This window comes from Hypomesus transpacificus, chromosome 6, assembly GCF_021917145.1.
Source record: "Hypomesus transpacificus isolate Combined female chromosome 6, fHypTra1, whole genome shotgun sequence".
Classification (NCBI taxonomy): Eukaryota; Metazoa; Chordata; class Actinopteri; order Osmeriformes; family Osmeridae; genus Hypomesus; species Hypomesus transpacificus.
In genome coordinates, this window is record NC_061065.1 from 13240430 (window position 1) to 13267420 (window position 26991).

Sequence of the window (26991 nt, forward strand, 5' to 3'; positions counted from 1 at the left end):
CTCCCCCTCTCCTCCCTATGTAACATGAGTCAGGTTAGCTGTGTCAGGTCAGAGACAGCCAGTCGGTGTCTGGTGAGAAGGTATCGGGGGAGGAGGGAGTGGGGGGGGGGGGGGGGGAGTGAGGAGAGTATATGATGCCTCATCATTTCCTGTCCTGGTGGGGGCCATGATGTCACACGATCTGTCCCGGCATCCATGGAATGTCATCCGGGCTTCCTGAGAAGCTTGTGTTTGTCATGGCCGGGCCTCAGGAATGACACGTCCTCGCTCACTCCCATCATCCGCTCGATAACCGAGGCCCCTACCTTTGCCGCTTGCATGGGGGAGTGGGGGGGGGATAGGCTTGAAATCGGATGAAATACGTGACATTGGAACTGCACCTGCTGCTTTGCCGTTTACGCCATGGTGACTCTGGTGTTTTGAGGTTTCGAAACGAATGACGCCACTTCTGTTTTTACAGATGTATGATTGTGTGATTGAACGCAGCTTGCATCCCAAATGAATCAGTCACCGAATTATTTCCTGTGAGGCCATTTTTCCGAGAACTTGTAAGTGAAACTTGCCACTGAAAGATTGCTTCCAGTTGACGAACGTTGTTGGCGAAATGCCGAGTCACTTACCTCTCACAGGAAATAATGTCTGAGGTGGTTAGCTGGGGGCTTGGTTTAGCTTGATGGGAATGTCTGGGCTCAGCTTGCAGTTTGGTACCAGTTCACTGTCCAGGAATGCTGGGGGGGGGGAAAAGGCTATTGTTGCTGCAAAAAAATCTTAACAAGGATTACCTTCGGTTAAGTGTGTATGTATTGAAGGATTTCAACTGGCAGCCCATGATAATGCAATTTGAGCCATAGTGAAGATTGCCCGTCAAGCTAAATCCCATGATGCCCAGAAACAGCTAATGAATGTCTTAATTGAACAGTCCCACACACACACAGCTTGTATACAGCTACTGTGAATTCCAAAGATAATGCCCACACGTATTCAAATTCTCATCGAAACAAATCTTGAACGCGTCAATTGCATCATTGCCCGTCATAGAGCTGCACACGAATCAACTCTAATCACTGAAGACAATTACCATGTGACTGAGTCAGACTGATGCAGCCAGATGGGTTCAGACCCACTGAGGTCAGTCTGACGTGTGTGGCTTGTCGTTCCCTCCTCCCAGGACCCGCTGTGGAAGGTGCGCCGCAGCCAGAAGCTGGACATGTCGGCTCGCCTGGAGCTGCAGTCCGCCCTGGACGCAGAGATCCGGGCCAAGCAGCTGGTGCAGGAGGAGCTGCGCAGGGTCAAGGCGGCCAACATCTCCTTCGAGAGGTCAGCCCCCAAGCCCCTCCCCTTTTATCAAGCCCCGACCCTTTTATCAAGCCCCGACCCTTTTATCAAGCCCCGACCCTTTTATCAAGCCCCGACCCTGACGGTGTGGCTAGACCACGCACGGAAATTCTGCCTTGCGGACGCGGTGTGGACTCAAATATGACTGACATCCAGTGACAATGTAGACGGGGCATGGCCGCAAATGTGACTTCATCTGTCTCGTCTCCTCTCACTCTGCCTTTTATCCCCCCCTCTCTCTCTTTCTCTATGTCTCTCTCTCTGTCTCTCGTGTCTACAGCAAACTGAAAGACTCGGAGGCCAGGAGCAGGGATATGGCCGAGAAGATGGAGAGCATGAAGAAGGAGTTGGAGGAGAGCCGCACACGCTCAGACAAAGGTTGGCCAACCAGAACTCTAACCCTGGGTTTGGCACTCCACTGGACACTGCACTCGCACTGACCACATGCTACATGTTTCACAGTGCATGGGATTTTTTTTTTACATGTATACACACCCTTTAGCAGTTTAAAATAGTAGCTCCTTTTGTCCAGTACTTCCATGATTCAAATACAAAGAGTCAGTGCACATTTTAGTCAGAGCTGACAGCCATTACTGTCCCTGTCTCTCTCCCTTTTTCTCTCTCACTCTCTCTCGCTTTCAGGTCTCAAACTGCCCGACTTCCAGGACTCCATTTTCGAGTACTTCAACACCTCTCCTCTCGCCCACGACCTGACGTTCAGAGTGAGTGTCATTTTCCGCCCCTCAGCCCGTAAAAACACCCGTTTTAATGTTGTTGTGCTCGGGGGAAGTGGGTGTTGGGAGGTTAGGACAGATATCATGATGTGTGTCTCTCTGGATGACGCTAGTGCTGTTACATCACACACACACACACTTGATCACACATTCAAACAAGCACAGGGCACACACTCTTTCCCACACTCCTGACAGACTTGTGTCCTTCGTACACACACACACACACACACAGACATCCGTAGCCAGTTCAAAGCTCCAGAGCCCTTATTGGCCGGGCCTCTGATGTACTCAATCACCTCATCACCTGAAAAACTTCAAAGCCAACAGAGGGTGTATGGGGGGACGGGGGGGATGGTGCTATTATGCTTCCTGCCTCACCCCCTATGGAATACATCGGGGTTATGTTACCCATCATCGCACGGTAATCCGAAGCAACAGGCCACAGCTTGGACAGGATCCGCTGCTAATGGGCCCAGGTTATGAGGACGGCTTCAGGGCCGCAAACGGGCAGGAGGTGGCGTTTTGAGGGACGAGCCGTCGAGGGCGGATCGTGACCTGAGCTTAAACGAGCGAGACCGGGTTGGGTCTCATGGCCTCCTAAACGCTTCCTCTCACTGTCATCACTCCATGTGCACTGCTTTACGGTCTGAAAGAAGTCGCCGCTGAACGCAAAGGTCAAATAACAGACCCCCCCCCCCCCCTGCTGTTCTAGCAGTGAAAAAGGGGGTTGTTAAGCATGGAAGCCACATCAGGTTGGCTTGTTCCGTGCCGGTTTCAGAAGAAACTGATTGCAGTTGAGGGGCCATTTTGGCTCCGGAACGTAGCCTCCTCCAAAATAAACGAACCCAGGGATGGCCTGCCGGAAGTGGTGTTCTTAAGCCTGACCCCCGCAGTTAACCACAAAATGACTGTGTCAGCTTATGGCATCTCATGTGTTCTTCATCTGCAAGATAACCCCCCCCCCCCCACCCCACTCCCCCTTCCCCCCTCCATCCAAACTCCCAAAAACCTGAAGATGTCGTGTGCTTTTTATTTTTTCTGTCCCCCCCTCTTCCCTGTGTTTCACCCATCCCATTTCCCAATTTAATAAACAAAAACAAAACAAAGGACTCAGTCTCATCCTCATCCGCCTCGTCGCTGCTAGCGTTTTGGGATGAAGTAAGTTTGGCTGCTCAGTTGCCCCCCCCCCCCTAATGTCTTATTCTACCCCTAACCCTGGAGAGCTGTGCTGCCAGCATACCAAAAGGTTAGAAGAGGGAAAGGGTACTTTAAAAACAAAACCGTTTCCCTCGAGATGTTTAGCAGGTAGCAGTTCACCATTACCAGTTAGCATTAGCTTGACGTTTAGCTAACATTTTCGAGCATGAAGTGATGGCACCATGTTTGCATTTCAGTGGAGGGGGGGGGGGGGGGGGGGGGGGTCGTCGTCTGATCCTAAAATGAACCTTTTCATAGCTGGCCGCACTTTCCTCCCATTGTTCACCTTCTTTAAACCCTGCACTGCTTATGTAGGAGCTCTTGGAATTAACCAAACGGCCTCACTAGAACGTGCTTCTACATCGCAATCTCCAACGTTAGCATTAACCAAGCCTCTAACGTCAACAAAAAAAGAAAGCTAGCGTGAGTTGTATAACTCCTCAATAGCGTAGCCTGTGACCTCACAAAAACCCATTATCCATTACCATTATTGTTTGCCCGTCGCGACAGCTAATGAGAAATTAACAGGCGGAGTTGGAGCTTATTAACCCTGTGGAACCACACGGAATAGTAAATGACAGGCCTTGTCTGTATGTGTGTGTGCAAAGCCAGTCAGCTGTTGGAAAGGGCAGATTTCCCTTTTAATTTGTCTTTAATTAAGAGCTGATTAGAACAGCATGCCAAATGATCTGCATCATTCAACCTAATCTTGTATTTTTTGATTAAAGACCATGACGGTGACAGTCGTGTGCTTTTGACTCTCATTTCGAATCTCTAAAATATCGAGAAGGAGTGATGACAATGTTATCACCAGACATAGTCCTAAAAATGCACCTTCATTGCACCTAGTAAGATGATAAAGCACTTTTACAACCGTACACGGATACTCGATGCTTGGCTTGGAAGTGTCACAAAGCGATGTCACAATTCCCAAACAGATGTGAGAGGAGACAGGCTCCTGGCTTTTGAGACCAATCAGTGAGAATCACCGCAGCACTCCAAGCCCAGCATCGAACGGCCTTGCCGTCAAACGTCCACGGTCCCTCTGTCTGTGTCGGTCGAGCACCTGGCTCCCCCTGCTGGCCAAACGAGCCGAATCCAACAGTCATGTGTGCCACCTAGTGCTCTAGCTCTGTCAGTGCTGGTGAACCCTAATGTGCGCGTGTGTGTGTTTGTCAACCTAGTTTCACACCCACCACACACACTCATAAACACACACACTCATAAACACCCCCACCCCCCACTCTGACTGACTCATTTCCCTCCTCCGTCCGCTCCCTCTTCCAGACCAGCTCTGTCAGCGAGGTGGACGCCACGCCCCACAGGGCAGACGTGCCGTCCTCGTCGCCCTCCGTGGCTTCCGAGCAGGATGTGAGTGGCCGTCTCACGCCGCCGCCCCCTCACATACACACACACACACTTCCTTCTCGCTCGCCATTACATTTCCCCGACTCTGACTTCCTGGAACCCTACTCCTGGCGTATCTGCCCAGTAGCTCTAAAACTGTAACTTCTCATACCTACCTTGAAACTCGTCTAGTTTAGCACAGGTCTTACAGTTTAAAGCTGTGTTTTTTACCAGGCCCACATCTTTGAACCGTGGTCAAAGGTGCACTTAGGTCATAGGTCAACACGGGTCGAGCAAAAAAAGAAAGAAAGTCCCTAAAAAGGGCAAATTCAGACACATAGCGAGCCTGGGAAAAATACAGTTGTGTTTCTGAACCTGAATAGTGGTCAGGGCTCGTCGCTGCCCTCTGGTGGTCGGAACAATGTTCTCTGAACTAACACGCCCTCCCCATGCACACAGGAGCCAGTCAAAACCCCTGCTGCTACCCCCCACCACCCCCTCCCCAGTGTACCCGACATCGCTGCTGACCACACCAAAGGTACCTCCTCTCACACACACACACACAGTCCCTGACTTTGCATTCCCACGGTACGCTAACGTTAATCCTATAACCACATAGCCTTTTGATGAACATTCCCTCTGGAGTTTTTCGAGAGCCTTGTTTGCCTGTCTGGACACCCTGTTGTGTGGCTCACGTCTTCCCTGTGTTTCTCTCTCCAGCCCAAAGCTCACCAGCTGAGCATCAAGACCTTCTCCAGCCCCACCCAGTGCACTCACTGCACCTCCCTGATGGTGGGTCTCATCCGCCAGGGCTACGCCTGCGAAGGTCAGTACGGCACCACTGGTCCACCCACGCCCGCACTCACTTACACGCGCACGCCCTTTCTCTGGCCCTCATCCAACTTCGAGATATGAGCGTCAAGAACGTGGGTTCGATTCTGGCACAGGCCATTTCCTGCATGTCTTCTCTCTCTCGCTCTCTCTCTGTCTCTCTGTCTCTCTCTGTCTGTTTCTCTCTCTGTCTCTCTCTCTCTCTCTCTGCTTTCCTGTCTCTCTCTGTAACCGTCTCGATCAATTAAAAGAAAAAATGAACCAAATGTGTCACACATTGGACTGTGTTGATCTAAACACCCTCTCCCTTCCCCCCCGCCCCAGTGTGCTCCTTCATCTGCCACGTCTCCTGCAAGGACAACGCCCCCCTGGTGTGTCCCATCCCCCCCGAGCAGGCCAAGAGGCCCCTGGGCATCGACGTGCAGAGGGGCATCGGCACCGCCTACAAGGGATTTGTCAGGGTGGGTAGACACGCGCGGACCACCAGCTTCCCCCCCCTCCCCCCCCCCCCCCCGGAATATCTTTTCCGCTTCTCTCAGGCCAATGTACGCGGCCACTCCAACCGGTCGAAGGGTCGCTGTTTTACGTTGTTCATGTGGCCCTGCCTCCTCAGATCCCCAAGCCCACCGGGGTGAAGAAGGGCTGGCAGCGAGCGTACGCCGTGGTGTGTGACTGTAAGCTCTTCCTGTACGAGGTGCCCGAGGGCAAGTCCACCCAGCCGGGCGTGGTGGCCAGTCAGGTCCTGGACCTCAGGTAACTCCAGCAGCCCTCTGGGGTGACTGTGTGGGTCTGTGGGTGTGGGTCTGTGGTTGTGGGTATCTCGGTGCGCATGTGAGTATCTATGGGATTCCGTGTGGGTCTGAGCATCCAGACAGGTTGCGTACCCACTGTCAGAGAGAGTTTCCGTCTGTGATTTTGATGGCTGTCAGTTTCCTTCATAGACAAGAGTATCAGTATCTAAAGGCATAAACGATGTGTCATCTCTGTGTTTGCAGAGATGAGGAGTTTTCTGTCAACTCTGTCCTGGCCTCCGACGTCATCCACGCCACCCGGAAAGACGTCCCCTGCATCTTTAGGGTACGTTCTCCCCGGTCATCGACAAGCCCCTCCGGGCGTCGTTATGTACCGTACAAACCACAACACCCTCCTTAGCTATTGACCTCGCGTGTATCAATATTGTTCACCTCGAAATGGGAAGAATGTCACCTCACACATGAAGTCCTAGTGACACGGTTGTCCCCAATTGAGCCTGACCGCCAACCCCGATAGTCCGATAGCCAACCCCGATAGTCCGATAGCCAACCCCGATAGTCCGATAGCCAACCCCGATAGTCCGATAGCCAACCCCGTTAGCCTCGGCCTATCGGAGTCCACCCTAACCGGGGCCCCTCCCCTCCAGGTGACGTCGTCTCTGCTGAGCTCGCCGGCGCGGGCCGTGTCGCTGCTGGTGCTGGCGGAGAGCGAGGCGGAGAAGAAGAGGTGGGTGGGCATCCTGGAGGGCCTGCAGAGCATCCTGGCCAAGAACCGGCTGAAGAACCGCGTGGTGCACGCCCTGCACGAGGCCTACGACTCCTCGCTGCCCGCCATCAAGACCACGCTGTCGGCCGCCGTCGTGGGTGAGTCGGGAGGGGGGTGGGGGGGAGTGTTTGTGTGTTCGGCAGGGACACGTGTGTGTGTGTGTGTGTGCGGTATAGAGGCCAGGAGAGATTAGACCCTGATTTATTCCTGTGTGTGTATGTATGTGTCTGTGTGTATGTCTGTCTGTCTGTCTGTGTATATGTGTCAGTGTGTCTGTGTGTGTGTGTGCGTGCGCGCATGGGTGTTCTCCTAATGCGTTCTGACCGCTCTGTCGTCCTGTGTAGATCGGGAGCGCATCGCCCTGGGCACAGAGGAGGGCCTGTTTGTAGTGGAGGTCACCAGAGATGGTAGGAGAACACACCCGGCCACACGTTTACACACCCGTCACTAGCGTTTACACACACGCTATCCTCATAGTACGATTCCAACCTTTAGGGCTTTACGTATTTCAGTTTTATTTTGTTGCAATCTGGTGCTTTTAGAATTCCTAGTTGTAGGTATCACAAGGGGTTGAGAATTACTTGTTGAAACTGCCGCCTAGAAATGTCCGAGAAGTTCAACGCTGATGTGCTCTGAATGACCAACGTTGTTCTGTTGAACCACTCACTGAAACCTTAAAGAAATTCTCGACAATCGAAGCTGTCAGCGAATGACTCCCTGTCGACTCCCTTATCGACTCGCCCATCCACACACCACTGACCTCAAACTCCACCTCCATGGACTCAACAAAATCCCCCCCCCCCCCTCCCCCCCTTCTAACGGACCCTTCCCTGAACCCCCAGTGATCGTGCGGGCGGGGGACAGCAAGAAGGTGCACCAGATCGAGCTGATCCCCAAAGAGAAGATGGTGGCGCTGCTCTGCGGCCGCAACCGCCACGTCCACCTGCACCCCTGGGGCGTGCTGGAGGGCGCCGAGGGGGCCTTCGACATCAAGCTGACGGAGACCAAGGGCTGCCAGGTCCTCGTCACGGGGACCCTGCGCCCCGGGGGCCCCGCCTGTATGCTGGCCGCCGTCAAGCGCCAGGTGAGGGTCAGCCGGGGGGGGGGTCGCTGCGGGGGGGGGGGGGGTCGCTGCGGGGGGGGGGGTGGTTTCATAGGCTGTCTGCTTTAAGGGGATGCAGGCACTTGAGTCACGTGCAGTACCGTGGGGAAAAGTGTCCGTGACACGTTCGAACATTGTAACATGTAAACGTTTGACAACGAAAAGCTTTGAGACTTAATGAAGTCGAGATTAAGCGAAAGGTTTCTCTACGTGGAGGAAAAGAAAATCTTGCCTTAAGACTTTTTCACAGTGCTGTACTTTTCATTTATTTGAATTGAATATTTCTTTTACTTTCGAGATTCAGCTGTTGCTTTGACGACAGTTGCGCAATAATCTCCCCCTCCCTCCCCTCCCCCAGGTGCTGTGCTACGAGATCACGCGCGCCAAGCCGCACCACCGCAAGCTGTGGGAGGTGCAGGCCCCCGGCGTGGCCCAGTGGCTGGGCATGGTGCGCGAGCGCCTGTGCGTGGGCTACCCGTCCGGCTTCGCCCTGCTGGCGCTGCAGGGCGAGTCGTCCCCCGTCAGCCTGGTGAGCCCCGGCGACCCGTCGCTGGCCTTCCTGGCCCAGCAGCCCCTGGACGCGCTGCACGCCCTGGAGGTGGGCTCGGCCGAGCTGCTGCTCTGCTTCAGCCAGCTGGGGATCTACGTGGACCCGCAGGGCCGACGCTCCCGGGCCCAGGAGCTCATGTGGCCCGCCACGCCGCTCGCCTGCAGTACGTGGGGGGGGGGGGGGACTCCTAATAAAGTTTCGACGTTTTTTGAAGTTTCCGTGTGACGTCGGGTTGGAAACGCTTTCGGCTGAGATGGTTAGAGGGTTGACCCCTATAGCAGATGGGAAGTACGCCAACTAAAGAATCCTACTACTTCCTACTTCCTAGCTATGTGTGCCAATGACAGGAAATGCGTCTGTCATGTGACACTCGGCACTGTTTTTACGTTGACAACTCCTCGCGAGACTCCATACGGCTATGAGAAACACTATAAAACAGTATGACAAGACTGTGACAGTAAGATACGACTCCATAAGACTATACTGACAGTATGTAGATGCTTTAGGCTGTCCTCAGATGTCCCGACTCACCTCGTCCTGTTTGCGTCTCCTCAGGTTCCAACTCCTCCTACCTCACGGTGTACAGTGAGTACGGAGTGGACGTGTTTGATATCCACACCACCGAGTGGGTCCAGACCATCTCACTGAGGAGGGTGAGCGAACCGTCCACAGAACGTCCCTGCGCTTCCGTTTCTTTCGGCCCTCTCGGACGCAGAGCGTTCGTGTGTTTGTGTACATCTCCTTATCTGCGTCTCTCGTCTCCACAGATAAGGCCTTTGAATATGGAGGGCACTTTAAACCTGCTGGGCTGTGAGCAACCTCGCCTCATCTACTTCAGTAACGACTTATCAGGTATGAATCCCCCCCCCCCCTTATTATTTACCACAGAAATTGTCAATTACTGATGCCTAATTATCTCCCTCCATGTCTCTTCCCCTCTCTCTCTCTCTCTCTCTCTCTCTCTCTCTTCCCCTCTCTCTCTCTCTCTCTCTCTCCCCCCCTCTCTCTCTCCATCTCTGTCGGGAGTAGAAGGCGACCTGGCCATCCCTGAGACGTCGGAGAACAGTAAGAAGCTGATGGTCCGCACGCGCAGCAAGAGGAAGTTCCTCTTCAAAGTGCCCGAGGAGGAGAGGCTGCAGCAGAGGAGGTAACCCACCGTTTTCTGAGCAAGGGCCGGGAATCTGTCATCTGTGCGCGCGTCTGCGGCTCGGCGATCCCGAGAACTGGGCCCGGTACGAGGGTAAATCCCTCAGGGCCAGAGGATGCGCCGTGTCGCCGGGTGAAATCGTTTGGATGGGCAGTGTGCGGGGGGGGGGAAATCGAGTGCAAACATCGAAACGTGTTTCGCCTCAGCGAGCCACCAACGGGCACGGCACCGGGGTTGCTATCAGTGCGCTAACCAGACTTGTTGTCTCCACAGGGAGATGCTGAGGGACCCTGAGCTGAGGTCCAAGATGATCTCCAACCCGATCAACTTCAACCACGTGGCACACATGGGCCCTGGCGACGGCATGCAGGTTCTCATGGATCTGCCTCTGGTAACGGCTCCCTCCCACCGCCCACAACACACCACGCAGCCAGAGCCCAAATGGCCGCCGCAAAATAACCCAAACTGACCTTGCCGGAGCCAAGACGGCGGTCCGTCATGATTGAGCTGAAGTCAGTGTCGCGCTCGTGGCTTAAGGCCGTAATCCGGAGTTGGTGGACCAGTGCTGTGTTTCCATAACTAGTTATTTCAAAGTCTGCTTGTGCATTACAGTTCGATTTGATTATAAATGGCTGCTTATGCCAAATTGACATTTGCAGGAACGTAAAAGCCTGATCATGACAAACTAACTGACAGTGTGTGATGGCCATAATGGCCAGTTAATTACCCGGGGGCATGCCATAAAACCACCATTACAATCACAAGCCACCGCCAGAGCCGAACACGGTGGCACCTCTTCCTCTCTAACTCGAACGGTTCCCGTCGGCATCCTAACCCTCCGAGGGAAACGCCATTCCACTGAACACTTGCCCTACTTTCGTGATGTCATCCCCCTATGCCTTTTTCCTCCTCCTCCTCCACCTTACCTTCCTTTCCCTCCTCCCCTTTTTTTCGAGAATGACCCTTTTGACCCTCTCCCTCACCCCCTCTCTCACTCTCCTCACCCCTCCCTCCTCTGTGTCCTGTCTCCTGTGTCCTGTCTCCTGTGTCCTGTCTCCTGTGTCCTGTCTCCTGTGTCCTGTCTCCTGTCTCCTGTGTCCTGTCTCCTGTGTCCTGTCTCCTGTGTCCTGTCTCCTGTGTCCTGTCTCCTGTGTCCTGTCTCCTGTGTCCTGTCTCCTGTGTCCTGTCTCTCTTTCTCTCTCTTTTCCTCCCTCCTCTCCTGCCGGGGCCGGGGGCAGGCGAGCGAGGCCACCACCCCCTCCCCCTCCTCCTCCCGCCACCACGCCCTGATCTCCCCGCCAATCAACTTCGAGCACGTCTATCACATGAGCCCCGTGTCGGCGGGCCTCTACCTGCAGAAAGAGCCCACCTCCACCTCCGCCTCGCAGCAGAGCCTGCCTCAGCTCTCCTCCTCCTCCTCCTCTCCCTCCACCTCCTCCCTGGGAAGGGTAGGCCTGGCCTCACCGTTCTGTCTTTCTCGCTCTCTCTCTCTCTCTCTCTCTCTCTCTGTCGTTAACGCTCTCTTTCCAGTCTTTCCTTTTTTTCCCCCCCTCCTTCACGCTCTCGTTTCTCACTTGGCATCCCATCCCAGCCTCGACGCCATTTTGCACCTTCCCGCCTTTTTTCCCTCACGGTTCTTTTCCCCCTACCCTTCTTGTCTTATTTTCTTTTCTGGTTTTCACGTTTTATTGGATTTGAAGTGGCTTGAGTGCATCTTGACTTTCATTTATTATCATTTTACTCATAAAAATAATTATTTTACTATTCGTTCATTTCATTTGATTTATCCTTTCGCTCAGTTCACTGTTTCGCATACTGGCTGCTGTGTGGTTGTGCAGTGCGTCACCCCAGCAAAGTGCCGCCTTCCCCCCGGGCTAATCTCAGGGTTCAATGGAGCGGAAACCTTTCAAACCCAGGACAGGGAATGGCCTCCTCGGCTGGCTCACCTGAGCAGACCAGACCGCCACTGAAAGGCTTGCGGCGGTCGCCAGATGTTTTCCCCCCATTGAATTTTGTCAAAACGTCCCCACGTACATGTGCAACGTTTCCCCCCCCCCAAGTGTGTCCTTGCCGTGCAAGTGTGTGCGCACGCGTGTGTGTGTCCTGGCATAACGGCGTGCTTGTCGCCGTTGATATGAACGTCTTAACCCATGTCTCACCTGTCCCGCTCATACGACAGCGTGTGTCCGGACACGAGGATGTGTCTGACTGGCCTGTCTCTTGTCTGTCTGTCCGTCCGTCCCTCCGTGAACACAGAGCGTGCTGCATTCCCAGGACGACGCGGCGAAAGACAAGCCCCGCCCGCTCTCCAGTATCTCCCGGCAACAGAGGAGCAAGACCCATATCACCCGCACAGCCTCCGGTGAGAGGGCACTGGCGCACACAGACACACACGCGCCTGCGTAGTTAACATACTTCATTGAGGTCGTTGCCAAACATGTTGGCGTACATACACGTTACACTCGACTAAAACTCCCTGTCCAGATGACCTCCCAGTGAATGCTGAGCGCCTGTCTGCGTGTGTTTCAGACTTTGGAGGCGCCGGGTCGTCTCGGAACATCTCCGACCCCGACCAGGACTTTGAGAGAGAGGTAAAGACACACTCACACACACCTACACACACACACACACCTCCGATACCATCACAAACTGACGGCTTCATCTCCTAAACATGGAGAAAGACTGGCATCCTTTGCCATAATGATGGGATTCGCCTGCTTCTCTCTCTCTCTACTCACTCTCTAATCTCTCTCTCTACACTCTCTCTTCTCTCTTTCTCTCGTTCGTCCCCAGCCTGACTCGGACTCCACAAAGCACTCCACCCCCTCCAACAGCTCCAACCCCAGCAGCCCCCCCAGCCCCAACTCCCCCCACCGCAGCCGGCTGACCCTGGACGGCCTGGAGCACACGCTGGACGGCTGAGGAGACCTCCGCTGCCCCCCCCCTCCTCGTCCTCCACCCCCCCCCCCCCCCCTCCCCTTCTTCCTCCTAACACCCAGAGAAGTCCCCACGCCAACCTCACACACACACGCACACTAACAGAAGATGCATACGCATATTGAAACCTAGGCTTAATCACATGCACCTCCTCCTGACTAGAAATGATTTGTTTAAAAGTGCCAAGATCAAGACTTTGAGAACCTCGCCGTGCACCCCCCTAAACCCTACCTTCTTGACTCGATTGGGTGATTTTAGGGTTGGGCCCCCTCTTTCCGTGTTCACCTGCTTACTTCCTATGCAGGGGGAGTGTGTTATTAAGTATATGGCACTATGAGCATTCATGAAATTACCCCCCCCCCCCTTCAGCCAACTGCCTGCCCAAACAACCCACTAATTCATACACACACACACAGGCATCTCCAGGCCTAATGGTGGAGGACCAACACCTTTTGCAAATGACCCAGAACTCCTTTCTCCACCTCCTAATTTCCTGATGGATTTCAGTGTGTCGTTGCCGGACCCACAATTTTTTTTTTTTTCTTTCCATCCTCCTCCTTCTCCCCCTCCCCCCCGCCCCCCCCCCCCCCCCCGCCCGCTGTTGTTGTACCTGTGTGCTTGGGCTTCTGGTGTGAGAACAATGACATGGGATCCTGGAGATACCTGACTGGGTTGTCCAGAGGCCTGGGCGGGGACTACTCTCTGAGCAGCCAATGGGGAAGCTTCCTTGTGTGACGAGCAGCAGCTTCGGCGATTGAGGAATGACGGCCTCCTTCTGTGGGCGAGGAATATTTCTTAGCTAACAGGGTAAAAAAAAAAAAACAGCCCTTGTGTTGAAACGCAGTAGTTTTTTTTGTTTGTTTTCACTTCAGGCCATTCATTTGTTCAAGTTTTTAAGGTTCCTTGCTTAGTTTAAGTTAATACATAGAGCTGTGATACGCTGAATTATTCATGGATTACTGACTATGGGACACTCACAGAAAGAAAAAAATCCTTATGAATGATCTTGATCATAGGTTTAAGTTTGTGTTTCTATAAATAATTAAGGAGAAATGCAAGGGAATAATAACTTGTTTTGTTTTTAATGCGTATAGTATTTTGATGGAGATGTTCAACTCTATTAGAGGGACACGAACAGAACTGTAAAAAAAAAAGGTGGACCCACTTCAAGGACTACAAATCCCTACTTTCTCACTACCCCCTACCCCTGCTGTTTGAGGGTTGTAACCCTGTCAGCTGTTCTTGGACCACATTATGAGACCAGTACCCTGGAGTTGCCACCTAAAAGACTGTAGGGGTTTAAAGCCAAACCAATGAGCTTATTTTACTGCTATTATACACTTCCTCCACCAGCCTTTGTAATATTAATTCATTCATTCATGTTTTTAACTTAGATATTTGCCAGAAAATTATGTAAAGTCGGTGAGACAATTCACCATCACTGAGAATCTGAAAAGAAAAAAAAAAAATCAAGAGACTGCAATGTATTAATTTCTCGATTGTGCGTTTTAACTCTGAAGAAAAAATTGAGAGAATCTGAGAACGGCTGTTTTAAGAAAAAAAAATAAGAAAAAAACAAGGACTACGTTACTCATAGGATTTTAAATAAGAGTCCTCCACAAGCTGCTGCTTTTGTGTGCTATGTTTAAAGAAGACAAAAAATGCTAGGTATGCGTGACGACCCGCTTACTATAGAGAGAACCCTCTGGAACTAGGCTGACCCCCCTCCCCTGTATGTTTAACTGTTCAATCATGACTGCGAAGCATTTCACAAGAGCGTCCTGTTGTAGAGCTGTATCGCCTCAAGAGGGAGTGTGTGAATAGATGTTTTTTTCCTCCCTCTGGAGTGTGGGATGTGTCACTGTACAGAAGTGTGACATACAGGCATGTGTGACATCATATCCGCTTATCTCTCGAGTGTGCCTTCAGTGTCCTTTTGTTCATTTTCGGGTTTGTTTTGTTTTTGTTTTACAGAATCCACTTACATACTGAAGCGATTTGTTTTTGTTTACTCTGTAGGCTGAGGGGCTCTCAGAGACATGGGTTTTTTTTCTTATCTTTCAGAAACACTGTATTCAACTTGCACATTGTTTTAGTCCAAGGAAGTCCTCTTGATTTTTGTGTCAGTGATATTTCTTGTTCCCCTTTTTATTTCGTATGAGTCCCCACCTCCGACTCCCAATGCTCTACTTCCCCTCCCGGCCTCCCAGGACTTTGGTTTTCAAGCCCTGCTCTCTGAAGAAGAGACTTTCTCCTCAAAAACACTACTGCTTTTTTTTCTCTTAAAAAAAAAAAAAAAAAATCACCAGTTGAAATCTTTGTAATTATTGAATTGTTAGCAACAAAAATTTGAACAGACAATAAAAGAGTATCTGTTGTGCTTCTGGTGTGTATTTGTGTGAGTGCTGGGAAAATGTTGGTACCCTTGTTGCCATGACTTTGAGAAATTTGTAAGTCAAGGCTGGTGCACTCTTTTAAATAATGACTTTTTATAACCCTACGTCTGTACACAATGCCTTATATCGAACATATTTTAGACATTTCTACGTGTGTTGAAAATCAACTACCGACTCTTGACGGTAAATGCATCCATGGAAAATGTATATTGGAGGTCAAAGCCCATCACAATGATATACATTCAATTTACTGTTTAATGTGCCACATACAGCTAAAGTAAAGAAAAACTACAGAGGCTACCATTTTTGGGGAAATTATGAAGTGTGCTTGCGGCTGCCACAGCTGGGGCAGTTTACATCACTTCCAAACCTTTCGTTTCAATTAATATCCAATGTCCAGCATGTTCAAATATTTGGAGGCAGTTTTCACTTGCAGTACCCAAGCCCCTGCTCTAAGGCCTCAACTTGCATGGTGCACACGCTTAACCAGTGAGCTAATAAGGCCCCGATACAATGACTACCATGACTTATTGAGTAAAGATGCATTAATTTCATGTGTCTCTTGGTTGTGCCGACCTTCAATCCAAGGTAGCAATTGTCTATGAAGATGGACTTCTTCGTACAAGACTTAATCTAATACCAACAAGATAATGCCTTTAAAATAAAACCTTTCTCCGCTTGGTGGATACTGGGTCATTCTACATTAGACTACACTACCCAGGAGGCCAAGTGTAATGAACTGCCAATTCAGTGAGTGGAACGCTGGCTGCAAAAATCTACCTAAAGCAGGCAGGAGTGCATCTTGATCAACTCCAATCATGCTACTGAGGTCTCTCCTCCAGCTTGAAGGCCAGAGAGGGAGGGATATAGGGAAAATGTGCATTTATGGTAAGTTTGGGTGGATCAATTATTAATATTTAAAAAAATTATTCTACAAAAACGATTCTTACGCAAACATTTGATGGGATCGCTAGTGTTCCACCTTTTTTTTTTTACTAAAGCGACAGGTATATTAATATGAACCTTATTTCATTAAGTTTTTAGTTTTTAAACACAATGCTGAGGAAAAACCCAACACCGCCTTCCATTTCGAAATGCAGGGCTGAAGTAACGTGGGTGTCTTGTCTGTCTGATGTGTGCCTCCACCAAACCAGCCTCGTGCTTCCTGTCCTCCCCCTCCGTCACAGGGGCTTCCCACAGAGTCCACCCCTGATGAGAGCAGCAGGGGGCACCCCCCTACCCCTCCCCTCCTCCCCCTCAACTCGTTGAACCCAGGGTGGGGCTCGAGATGCTGCACTGCACGAACACTGAAACCCGACATTTCAAACGCTAGCCTTCTCAATTAATGGAATGAGTGTTACATACAGAGATACGTAGGGAAAGAGATGGAGAATCCGTGGATGCCAGTTCTCCATTTTGACTGGCGACCGCCCTCACCTGATTCTGCTGTGCGCACTGATAGGAGTGTGGCTAGTTGAGTGTTACTTGACAGCGCTCCATTCCAGCCGGTTGTCACAGTAAAATCTTTCGCATTAACACAACGATAATGAGGAAATACTGAAAGTGCCATGATTGTGCATTCTGTCTGTCTATATTTTTAGGGACTTTTCAACAATTTTTCGATTATACTTGAAGCCTTACTCATCAAAACCCCCACACACAGTTACACTTTTAGAGAGAGATCTGCTTTTCAAACAACACTTTCAAAAGCAGACCTGTGCGAAGCTCCTTCAATGGCACTCCGGGGTGTGCACACACACAGGGAGTCTTTGACTATGAAGGCTTCCAGATGCTGGATTTCTCTTTTAATTAACAGACAGCGGTGGGCTCTTGCTTCAAGGGATTCCTCAGCTCTCCGCTTGACAGAGCCATCATGGAAATGTGTGCAGGTTCAGCACACAGCCTCCTGTGTTCAAAGCTGTAAGGCCGTCTCCCCTGTGAAACTGTAGCGAATGAATAAGTCATTGTTTTCACATAACTCAGTATGTACTTGTCACACTTAAAATATTACAGAATGTCCGCCTTCAAATGTTGAGGGGAACCATAATATTGCAGCCTACAGGTCACAGTTTTATCATTAGGCCTAAAATCCTGCATCTGGATGTTGGCAAGAGGCATGTTCTGTTACTTTATCACAGATTTTAAGCAGGGGGCAAGTTAACTTTAACGCTTAAATCCTTCGGGATAAATCAGTGCACATTGCACATGTCAAATTGCAGGAAGCTACAGTGCCCGAGGAGCCCGAGTGAATTTACCTCTTCCAAGGTTATGAAAGGAGTACTTTCAGGTGTCCACCACCAGGGGGTGATCCATGCTTGATATCCAATAGGCTGGGTTCTTTTGTTAGACAAGGATATTTATCAGGTCCCTTTCCTCCCCTCCATTTTAATGGTACGCTTTTATACTAAGAAAGTACTCTATTCGCAGTATATACGGCAGGCTTGACAAAGTAAATACAAATACCAGATTTATTTTCAGATTTATTCAGATTTAACTGACCAGCTACAATAATATTGCATAGGATATACATTTCAAAATAGCCTGCTTTGTTATGTACACAACACACAGAGTGTTAAATGGTCAACACCAGATGACAAGAAAAATATCCATACGGAGAGTGAACTTAGCATGAGACCAGTGTGGTTAAGAGAGCAAGATCATATCCTCTGAAAATCATGTTGTAGAAATTGTTATTAAACATCACTGACACACGCTCTCATTTCACAAGATAGTCACACAACAGTAATGTTCATATTGCACTTGGGACTCAAAGGATTCTTGATGCGCCCATGTATTTTCTACTTCTCTTGTTCTGGACTTGAAGTGGTGGTAGGAACCCTAAACATAGGTGGAAGGTCGACTCGATTAGCAAGTTATCTCCTAGTTTGAGTAAACACGGCATTTGCCTGTTTGAAGACACTGTGGTCGATATTCATAGTAGTCAAGTATGAATATAAACGACAAGGTCTTTCAAATGAATACATGATCCTACATGTCCTTCTCACCAAGTCATTATATGAGACCGATGGTTGACAAAAAGCCAGTTCAGAAAAAAATAAGGTCTTGAACATTTCTGAAGTAACCAGTGTTTTTCTAATGTCCCTGTGTTTCACTGGTGAGTTATGGCTACAGTTGTGACTGGTCTGACAAACGAGTACATAGACTGTGATTATGGATCAAATCTTTTGGTTCACTCAGCCAAGTTGGTTCAGTTTGATAACCGGGTGAAAAGCTGCCAGTTAGTCTGCCTGGTCCATTGCAATCATCTTTAGAACTTACTGACATCGTGGAAGGCCTGGGTGCATAAACAGTACAATTAATAAAACTCTGGACAATTAAAAACGTCATGATTCACAACCAATATTTACAGACATCTTTTGTTTTCACCTCATCTATTCAACGGGAATATAAAATACGGGGGGGCAAAACTCTGCTACAGAGACCACAGACTGTCGTCTCATAAATAAAACGCAATATATTATTGGAATTTTGTTGTACAAATAAACAAGCGATATCACCGAAAAATGGTATAAATACAAATAGCTACAACACACACAAAAACAAAAAGCTTACAAAGCTTGAGAAATTCACAACTCATTTCGATGCAGTCTTGAGGGGGGAAGGGCCCACAGAAGAATGCTGATGGTGTCATAAACAAGTCTCCTTGGTTCACTGTTTGTGGTTGATGTTTTCCAGTGTGAGACTGGCTGGCTCGGGCAAGACTCCTTCGATCACGAGGGTGGGCTCCTTGTGTGTGGCAGCCATGCCAGGGAGTTGGAGAGAGAGAGACAGAGACAGAGAGAGAGAGACAGAGAGAGAGAGAGACAGAGAGAGAGAGAGAGACAGACAGACAGAGAGAGACATAGACATAGAGAGAGAGAGAGAGAGAGGGTCCTGTGGCACAGAGCTTCACAACAGCGAACTGCTGAAGATCCCAGGTAGGCTCACAGTTAGCTGACCTGATGAGTGGCGTATGAGGGGCAGTGTGAATTACAGTTCCCATCGTTTACATTTGTTCCATTATATTTTTAACTTATTGGGACCGGTGCATTTGTAAACACAGCGCAACGCTTGCACGACAGTGCAAAGCCCTCTGTCCCAAACTGAAAACCACCAGAGACAGGAGCACATTCCACAGAGAGGGAAGGAACTGTGTCAGACTGCTTGCAGTTTGTTATTCAGTTGCATTACTGGTTGACTGGCAGCTCTGGCTCCTCCTCCTGCCTTTCTATTGGACGCAGACAAGGGGGCCCCCTTTCAGGGAGGAGCTGGGCACAGACACACACACACACATACACACACACACACACACACATATACCAGCTGTTGTGAAACTCTCAGTGTAGCCTTTTCCACGAGCAAGGACCTCCACGTGATTGGAGCCACTGCCCCTCACCCCCTTAATCTCTTGCTCTCACTCTTCTCTCCCCTCCCCCCTCTCTCTCCCTCTCTCTCTCTCTCCCTCTCTCTCTGCAGTCTCAGGAAGGAGGGGGAGGAAGGGGGTGGGGGGGACAGCTTGCAAGCCATGCCGGACAGTCCCCTTGGAGCACATATGCAGAATATTTGACCCCTTTGACAGAAATCAAGTTTGGGATGATGTCCAATCAGTGCCTCTCTTTAGAGTTACGGCTTGATTTTCAGAGCGGCTCGGGCTAGCAACTGTGCTTACGCAACTTGGGCTATCTATCCATGACTTGCATTTTCTAGGGCGTAAAGTCCAAACACGTTATTGGATGCCGAGATGAAAGAAAGAAGGGGAAAAAAGAGCCCATGAGGAGAATACAAAGTGTCACGTATTGAAATCCCAATCGGACGCTCCACTCGATCGTAGTCCGTAGTAGAGCGCAGCGTTCTCGCAGGGTTCCAGTCTTTGGCGAGCAGAGCTTTTATGAGGGGGTTCGGGGGTAGACCCCGTCTGGTCGCATGGCTTATCTAGAGGACTGAGGATCCCTTACAAATGGTTAGAAACAGCGCCGTCAGGTTGCAGCCCCCCCCCCCCCCCCCCCCCCCCTAAGGCTTGAGCATTTGTGCTGGGTAGTTCCACCCTCTGCCAGTCTTCTCTCTCCATTATAGGGTTAGGGTTAGGGTAAGGGTTAGGGTTAGGGTAAGGGTTAGGGTTAGGGTTAAGGTTAGGGTAAGGGTAAGGGTTAGGGTTAGGGTTAGGGTTAGGGTTAGGGTTAGGCATTATAGGCACTGGGTTCTCCCCCTTACAGGGAGGCTTTCTGCATTTTTTTTTGGAACAATCTCACGTGGAAAATATACATTGTATTCAATTTGTGCACAGTGACTCAAAAACCCACACTGCTTAAATGCTGCTTCAAAAGATCCTTGGTCAGACTTGAAAAACATCCTGATCATTCTTGACCTCCGATGCCCGGCGTTCTCCTTGAGATTCTTACGTGAAACCGCCGTTGCGTGAACACAATGGGAAAGCCAGTGTCTCTTGAAAAGTACTTTGGCGCGTGAACATTGGTGTCCACGACCAGTTCAGAATGCTAGCGGACAAGGCATAAGTGATGGGTTTTGTGGAATGATCAGCTATGCTTTGAGATTGTGGTTGTAATGAAGGCAATTCTCTCCAGTGCAATAAGCAATATTGACAATCACCCAGTATAGGAAAAAAAAAACGAGTCAGTATGTAAAAATGGTGATGCACTGCATTTTCTTTTGTCGTTTTGTGTGTAAATATATATAAACCGCTCTTTGCTTTAAAGCGGTAGTGAGAACATGCATGTCCCGATTCATTTTCATAGGGATTAATAGTTGTAGTGCTCAATGAATACATGTCCACATCCTTGTTCCACAGGTTCTTCTCCTGTTCTCACGGGTTCTAGTCTTCTCCATCGAATTAAAACAAGTCTCAATAGTAATACTTCAGTCCCTGCATATTCTCCCTATTGGAACAATGATCAGCACGAGCTTGCCGTCGAAAATGTGCATTCATCCTTCGGCAGAAGTGTATCTGGCGGGCATGTCTTTCGCATAAAAGGTTTTTGTATCAAAAAATAGAAATGTCCGTATAAAAAAAAGGGAAACATGAAACGGTCGTTATCCCCGGCCCGCGGCGGGGGGGGCAAACGGCAGAACAGCAGTGTCGACAGTGGGGAGCTTCAGCCTCTCAGGAGCGCACCAGGATCTCCATGATGTGGTCGAGGTCATTGAGGTCCATGAGACAGAGCTGCAGGGTGCTCGACGCCGTGTAGCCGGAGAACGCCTTGAGGAGGTCCTTGGCGCCCCCTCTGGACGCGGGGCACGCCAGGACGGCGCAGTCCGCCGAGTCGTACATGGACGTGTCGATGTCGTCGAAGATGTCGTCGGGCGCTAGGTCCGTCAGGTAGCTGGTGGAGTTGCTGATCTCGAAGGCTCCGAACAGCGAGTCGGACGACCTCCCTTCGGCCTCGGCCGCCCGGGCCTCTTTGTCGGCGCTCGGAGGCGAAGAGGAGGGGGCCGCCGAGAGGGCGCTGTCCGCGGGCACGGCCGGCAGCGAGGGAGAGTGCCGAGGGGTGGCCGCGTGGAGCAGCGAGGGGGCGGGAGGGGCCTCCGGGAGTGGGGGCCGGCCCTCCTGCCTCATCTCCTGCTGGATGTGACGCAGCGTGTTGGCCAGCAGCACCGAGCGGTGCAGGCTGGGCTCGGCTCGCCGCTGGCAGCTCTGGAGCTTGTCCAGACACAGGTCCAGCACCAGCTGCCTCTGCTGGGGGTAGGGCAGCCCCGGGACAGGGTCCTCGCACTCACTCAGCTTACGCTTAACCCCCCGACCCACCATGTACCTGGGGAGGGGGACACATCAGGAGGCAAGACGTTAAGACGCGGGCCAATCGGATCATGTCAGGCAATTTGAACATGATCAATATTGATGATCAAAATCACTTGAAAACGATGTATTTGCTATCAGAACTTCCCTTTCGATCTTGGGATGTTTGTGTGTGGGTGTGAGTGAGTGCTGGACGTGACTTGTGCCATTGGTTTCTGTGCTAACAGCTCTCAGACCGGAACGCCATCAAAAGGGTCAACGAGCTCATGGCCTCTCTGAAGAGCTGGAAACTCAATGGACTGGACTGCCGCAGAAAGGGGTGCACAGGGATGTTTCTTTACTGTACATTCTAGCCTGTCCTGCCTATCGTCAGACTTCAGAGGCTAATGCGTTACCGCAAACTGCGGCAGCTCTGTGGAACAACGCATACGGCGGAACGTTATGAAATCGACAATTTGTCGGTGGTTGAATAAATAACTGACCAAATGCAGAAGCCCTCATGACATCAACGAGCGTCTAAGCCTGGCTTCAGGGGGCCTTTAGAATCAGAGGTTGTGGCTCTGTGGCTGTGCTGCTTCCGACCAGACTGAGCGAGAGAACTGCAGCGCTGCACTCACAGGTCACATGGACTGTTCCTCTCTGGGGGACGGTGGGGAGGGGGAGGGGGCAAGGCGCAGTGTTGGAGAGCCACGCTAGTCGCCATGGCGATCCCCATCCATCTACCTTGGGTGTCAGCTTGAGATCCAGTCCCCGAGGGGCCAGGCGATGGCCCGGCTGAGGGGTGCAGTTCCGCATCGCTGTCTCTTGTTTGTTCCTATCAGAGCCACCTCTGCTTGTACACAAGAGCAGGGGTGGGGTGAGGGAACAAGTTGAGGTAGATTCTATAAAAACGGGGCCCCTCTTGCCCAACCAGTGAACACTGCTCTGCCTTAAAGCTCACCAGTGACTTCTATCAACTGTGGCACCTCCCCCCTAACTAGGCTACACCTCCAGTTTGGAGAGTGGACTGAAGGAGAATTTCTCTCCGCTTAAGTTGTCACGGATAAAAGGAACGCAAGGAACACTGTGGTGGATCGCATCGTCTGATGCGAGCGTTCCCCCTCCCGCCCTCCCCTCAGCCCCCCCCCCCCCCCCCCTCTCGTGGTCCAATCAGAGTGCATTAGGGCTGAGGGGGCGTCGACAGGATGTGCCCACTCTGCCGTAGGCGCTTGTGCGTCCGCCGCTCGCTCGTCACGCGCGGCTGCATTGGCTACCCGCCATCCTCCGCAGGTCGGGGTGCAGACTTGCTCTTCTCTGCGCTGCGGAGGCAGTCCCTTCCTCTGCGTACCGGGCGGAGAGGAATGACAACGTCCCTCGTAAAGCTCCCCCCCCCCCTCCTCCTCACTACGTTTTGAATGTGAAAACCCTCTGAGAAGTAGCGCCTTCGTTAAACCTTTCGTGCTCTTCTGACACCCTCGGGGTTCCACTCTCCCCCACCCAAAAAAAAGTGGATATGCTGCGTTGCTTGATATCCATGTGGAGGCCGGTTGCTCTGAGGAGTCGGACGCCAGTGATTACATAACAGCAGCTCTGGACGTTTTTCTGACCTGCATTGTCTGTTTGCTCTGAGTGGTGCACGTTGTTAGGAAAGCATGCATGCTCCCCTGACTTGTGCTTCTGCTATGTCTTTGACCAAAACCAGATTTGCTGCTGGTTGCTGAAACAGAATTTAGGACTAAAAAGACCGCAATCTCCTGACTTTCATATTGCACGTCTGACGCTCAAAGTCACCGTTAATCCTACATCAACACAGGCTATAGCCTACTTCGGTGCCTGAGTGGTCGCAAAATAGCCCACTAGAAAAGTGTGCAAATTTCTTATCAGACCTCAAAGTTCAATCAAATTATTTTTCCTACCAATTAAAAAGTCCCCCGTTTTCTGGTGCGCGCTTTTGAAAGAATAAAACAAAAATGGTACGCCGCGGATGGGGCAAGATTGCCTCACGTTGGCAGCTGTGAAGCAGCCAGCCGTGCTTTGAAAGGGGCCTCTCTCATTAGGCTAGCCTCTCTCTCCCCCTCTCTCTCTCTCTCCCTCCCTCCCTCTCCCTCTTTCCCTCTCTACCTCTCTCTCTCTCCCTCCCTCCCTCTCTCCGCCTGCTTACCATGGCAACAGCGCAGGATGAGAGGCCAAAGCCCGAGAGGCTACAGTAACTGTAACACAGACCGCGCATAGATAGAGGACGGCTACACTGGGGATCTAGCTACACGAACGTCTGTGAGTAGGTCTACGCTGATACGCCACATTTCAGATGTTGTGACAACGCCATGCCATTTACAGGCTACACTGGGATGGTGCAGGGTCACTTTTGGGATTGAGGGAAAAAAAAGATAAAAAAGATTGATTTGCGCGTCACGCATATTTCTAACCTGTGAAATAACCGCGTTGGTGTAACCGTTCTTCCTCTTTGGCGCGGCCGTTTCTCATCCCTGTTAACAGGAGAGTTCTCCCACCTTCCCTGGAGCACATGCAGCCACAAAACCACTTCATTCCCCTCTGCCTCTTGAACATACTCCGAACAACTGTTTGCACCAACTGTCTTAAGGGCGACAACTTTCTGTTTTAACGGTTAATAAAACTGCATGGTGGAGTCACAACATCTCCCATATTCAGCCTCAGAGGCAACGGCTCTCTGTGCCCCCCCCCACCCCCCCACCCTCCAGAGATGGAGGGAGGAGTGTAAAGAAGTGGGAGGGGGAGAAAGAGAGGACTGCGGGGAAGGAGAGCTCCAGTTAGAAGGGGAGTGGGGAGGGGGCGGAGCCTCCCATCGATGAGCAGAAGAGGAGTCCTGTGGAACAGTTGAGCATACGGACCCTTTCAACGGATGTCTTTATATGGACGGGTTTGTCACTGGGTGGCAGAACCTCCCCGATGAAATGAGTCACAAATGAGTCACGTCGGTTAGTCAGACGCTAGACTTCAGGAAACCCTCGCTAAATGATCGTGTTCGAACCAAATGTTAAATGCGTATGCACTGACGACCTACCTCACACTGCAACTCTCTGGTCACACTGGAAGACTAAAGTCTTCCAAGAGTTGAGATCAGAGAATCTATTTCTGTACACCATGTCTATTAAGTTGCTTTAGGATGCCAGTGTCCAGGTTACTTTTACAAAAGTTCCTCAAAACTATCGGGAGCTATGACGACTTGACATCGGCTTCTCACTTATGGTACCCAAAAGGATGAGTCCAGTCTGTCACCCACATTTGAGAAAAGTGAAGGCTTTGTAGGTGCTAGTAGCTTTCCGAGTGTCACAATGACTAAATTCATTAGAATGTAGCATATGCCTGCAATTACTATGGTACCTGGTAGATGTTCAGAGCCTTTATTCCGACTGAATTGGTATCATCTGATTTGAACCCATCAGGGAGTATAATATGGACTACACGTGAGTTGAGATCGTTGTCTCGAGCACTGAGGCTCGATATCTTAATGATTTCAACTTCACTTGCTCAACAGAAAATACTAAGCAAACGAGTCGTGTTAATCAAATTACGCAACAACACAGCGGCGCAGTAGAAGTATTGTGCCTCTGCTCAACTCACTTATGAAAACGCTAGCTGTGTGTTAGTGGCTGCGTCCGATTTTCACTTGAAATGGTAAGTACAGTAAGTGAGATTGCCTTTGAACCACGATATAACATAATAGATTCGAAATATCGTTAGACTATAACTTGGGTAGCAAGCCAGTAAACCGGCAAGCTAACACGTTAGCCAAGTTTGCAACAGTGTTATTCAATAAATGAAAACTGGTGATGGCAGATTCGTGATTGAGAGCTAGCAAACACTACGCTACTATTAATCAACTTACTAGCCTAGCCAATTCAATTATACTATGCTAGTTCAAGATAGTAGGGCAACATAAGATGTGAAGACGTTTGTCGAGTCCTTTGCGAACATTTGAGAATACGTGTGGGACAACTTCTTAAAGTCTAGACTAGAGGGTTGCTTGATGATGAAGATGGCTACTGTACTAGACTGCACTGGTGATTTATATTAGCTCTAACGTAGCTGACAACAAATTATCTTATAGTCCACTGGAGTTCTAAATGCTGAAATTAAGTACGTGTCTAGCACACATGTTTACTACAGTTTAAAGTAGCCAATGTCAAGTAAGTTTTTACCTTGACGAATGGTGGACATCTTCGGGTTGTTCAATTCCCTTCTCGGCTGACTCGACATCCAGTCTGCACATCGGGGCAGTTTGAATTCCGTTTCTCCTTCTCACCAGCGTGGTCTTGTATGGCATGATTTCCCTTTGACCCATGTCATTGTTTTGGTGTATCTACCTATCTACTTGTCTGGCTGATTGTAAAAACACGTTGAAGTATGTTCGTACTGTACCAGTTGAGCAGATACAAGTACAGCTAGATAGCCGAGCTAACACTGGCTAGCTAGCTAACTTAGAAAAGAAAAAACAGTTTGAAACCAGCTACTTTAATCCCGAAAACTACATTATGGTAAAGCATGCTAAATTATAACTGAATCCCCTACACCTTAGTTTATCACGTCCAAAGTAAAAACACCCCTTTCCAAAACTCCTCCGAGGTTGTATGACAAGTCTTCATTACGGTTGACTGTCTGTATCTAGCTACAGTTTCAACTGTGAAGCGAAGACTGAAAGTCAGTCCACATGTATCAAGCCAAGCAGCGTAAAGACAGCAGCAATAAACAATGCAACTTCCGGTTATTTTTATTAAACATAATTCAGAATAAAGGCTAGGAAACTAAAGTCAACTTTCTTTCCCAAACGTTTTGGTGAAATACACAGGATGGTTAGAGTAATATTAACAAAAGGATAATATTGTATTCATCCTAATAGTCATTCATAATCAATTAACTAGATCTTGTGCCCCCTCAACATGGCAACTACTACATGAACTATTTAGTTACATCATTTATATTGGTGCAATGATGAATAGGCACTTGTACAAACCATGGCAACACCCTTAAATTGATTTGGCTGTTTCATGAAACAATTCAAAGTGCAACGATTTTAACTGATTAAAATCCCTGACTTTTTACATCCCAGTGTGAAAAAGAATGTCACATTAACATACGCTAATACAAGAAATATCAAGTGTGATAGCTAAATCCGAATTTGTATGAG

At 50.0% G+C, this 26991-nt stretch overlaps 2 protein-coding genes across 3 annotated transcripts in view; one reads left to right on the forward strand and one right to left on the reverse strand.

The window, feature by feature from the left end:
• cdc42bpb (CDC42 binding protein kinase beta (DMPK-like)) overlaps positions 1-15078 on the forward strand; it is a 52031-nt gene extending 36953 nt beyond the window's left edge. The window contains exons 18-38 of one of the 2 annotated variants that reach the window (XM_047021894.1): positions 1169-1317; positions 1616-1713; positions 1978-2057; positions 4554-4637; positions 5080-5151; positions 5334-5439; positions 5769-5905; positions 6058-6197; positions 6440-6521; positions 6844-7060; positions 7307-7369; positions 7805-8046; positions 8423-8777; positions 9170-9267; positions 9382-9466; positions 9644-9761; positions 10035-10152; positions 11000-11209; positions 12018-12123; positions 12291-12352; positions 12555-15078. In XM_047021894.1, coding sequence (XP_046877850.1) covers positions 1169-1317; positions 1616-1713; positions 1978-2057; positions 4554-4637; positions 5080-5151; positions 5334-5439; positions 5769-5905; positions 6058-6197; positions 6440-6521; positions 6844-7060; positions 7307-7369; positions 7805-8046; positions 8423-8777; positions 9170-9267; positions 9382-9466; positions 9644-9761; positions 10035-10152; positions 11000-11209; positions 12018-12123; positions 12291-12352; positions 12555-12683 — 2751 coding nt within the window. In that variant the 3' untranslated portion in view covers positions 12684-15078. The remainder of the gene's footprint in view (positions 1-1168; positions 1318-1615; positions 1714-1977; positions 2058-4553; positions 4638-5079; positions 5152-5333; positions 5440-5768; positions 5906-6057; positions 6198-6439; positions 6522-6843; positions 7061-7306; positions 7370-7804; positions 8047-8422; positions 8778-9169; positions 9268-9381; positions 9467-9643; positions 9762-10034; positions 10153-10999; positions 11210-12017; positions 12124-12290; positions 12353-12554) is intronic. The other variant, XM_047021895.1, reaches the window with a different exon arrangement.
• A 2484-nt stretch (positions 15079-17562) lies between these two features.
• Positions 17563-26503, reverse strand: si:dkey-177p2.6 (uncharacterized protein LOC568712 homolog). Its single transcript, XM_047021879.1, has 2 exons — positions 26006-26503; positions 17563-21861 (listed from the first exon to the last, which is right to left on the reverse strand). Exons 1-2 carry the CDS (start codon positions 26146-26148, stop codon positions 21213-21215), a joined length of 792 nt encoding a protein of 263 aa, XP_046877835.1. The 5' UTR covers positions 26149-26503; the 3' UTR covers positions 17563-21212.
• Positions 26504-26991: the final 488 nt, after the last annotated feature.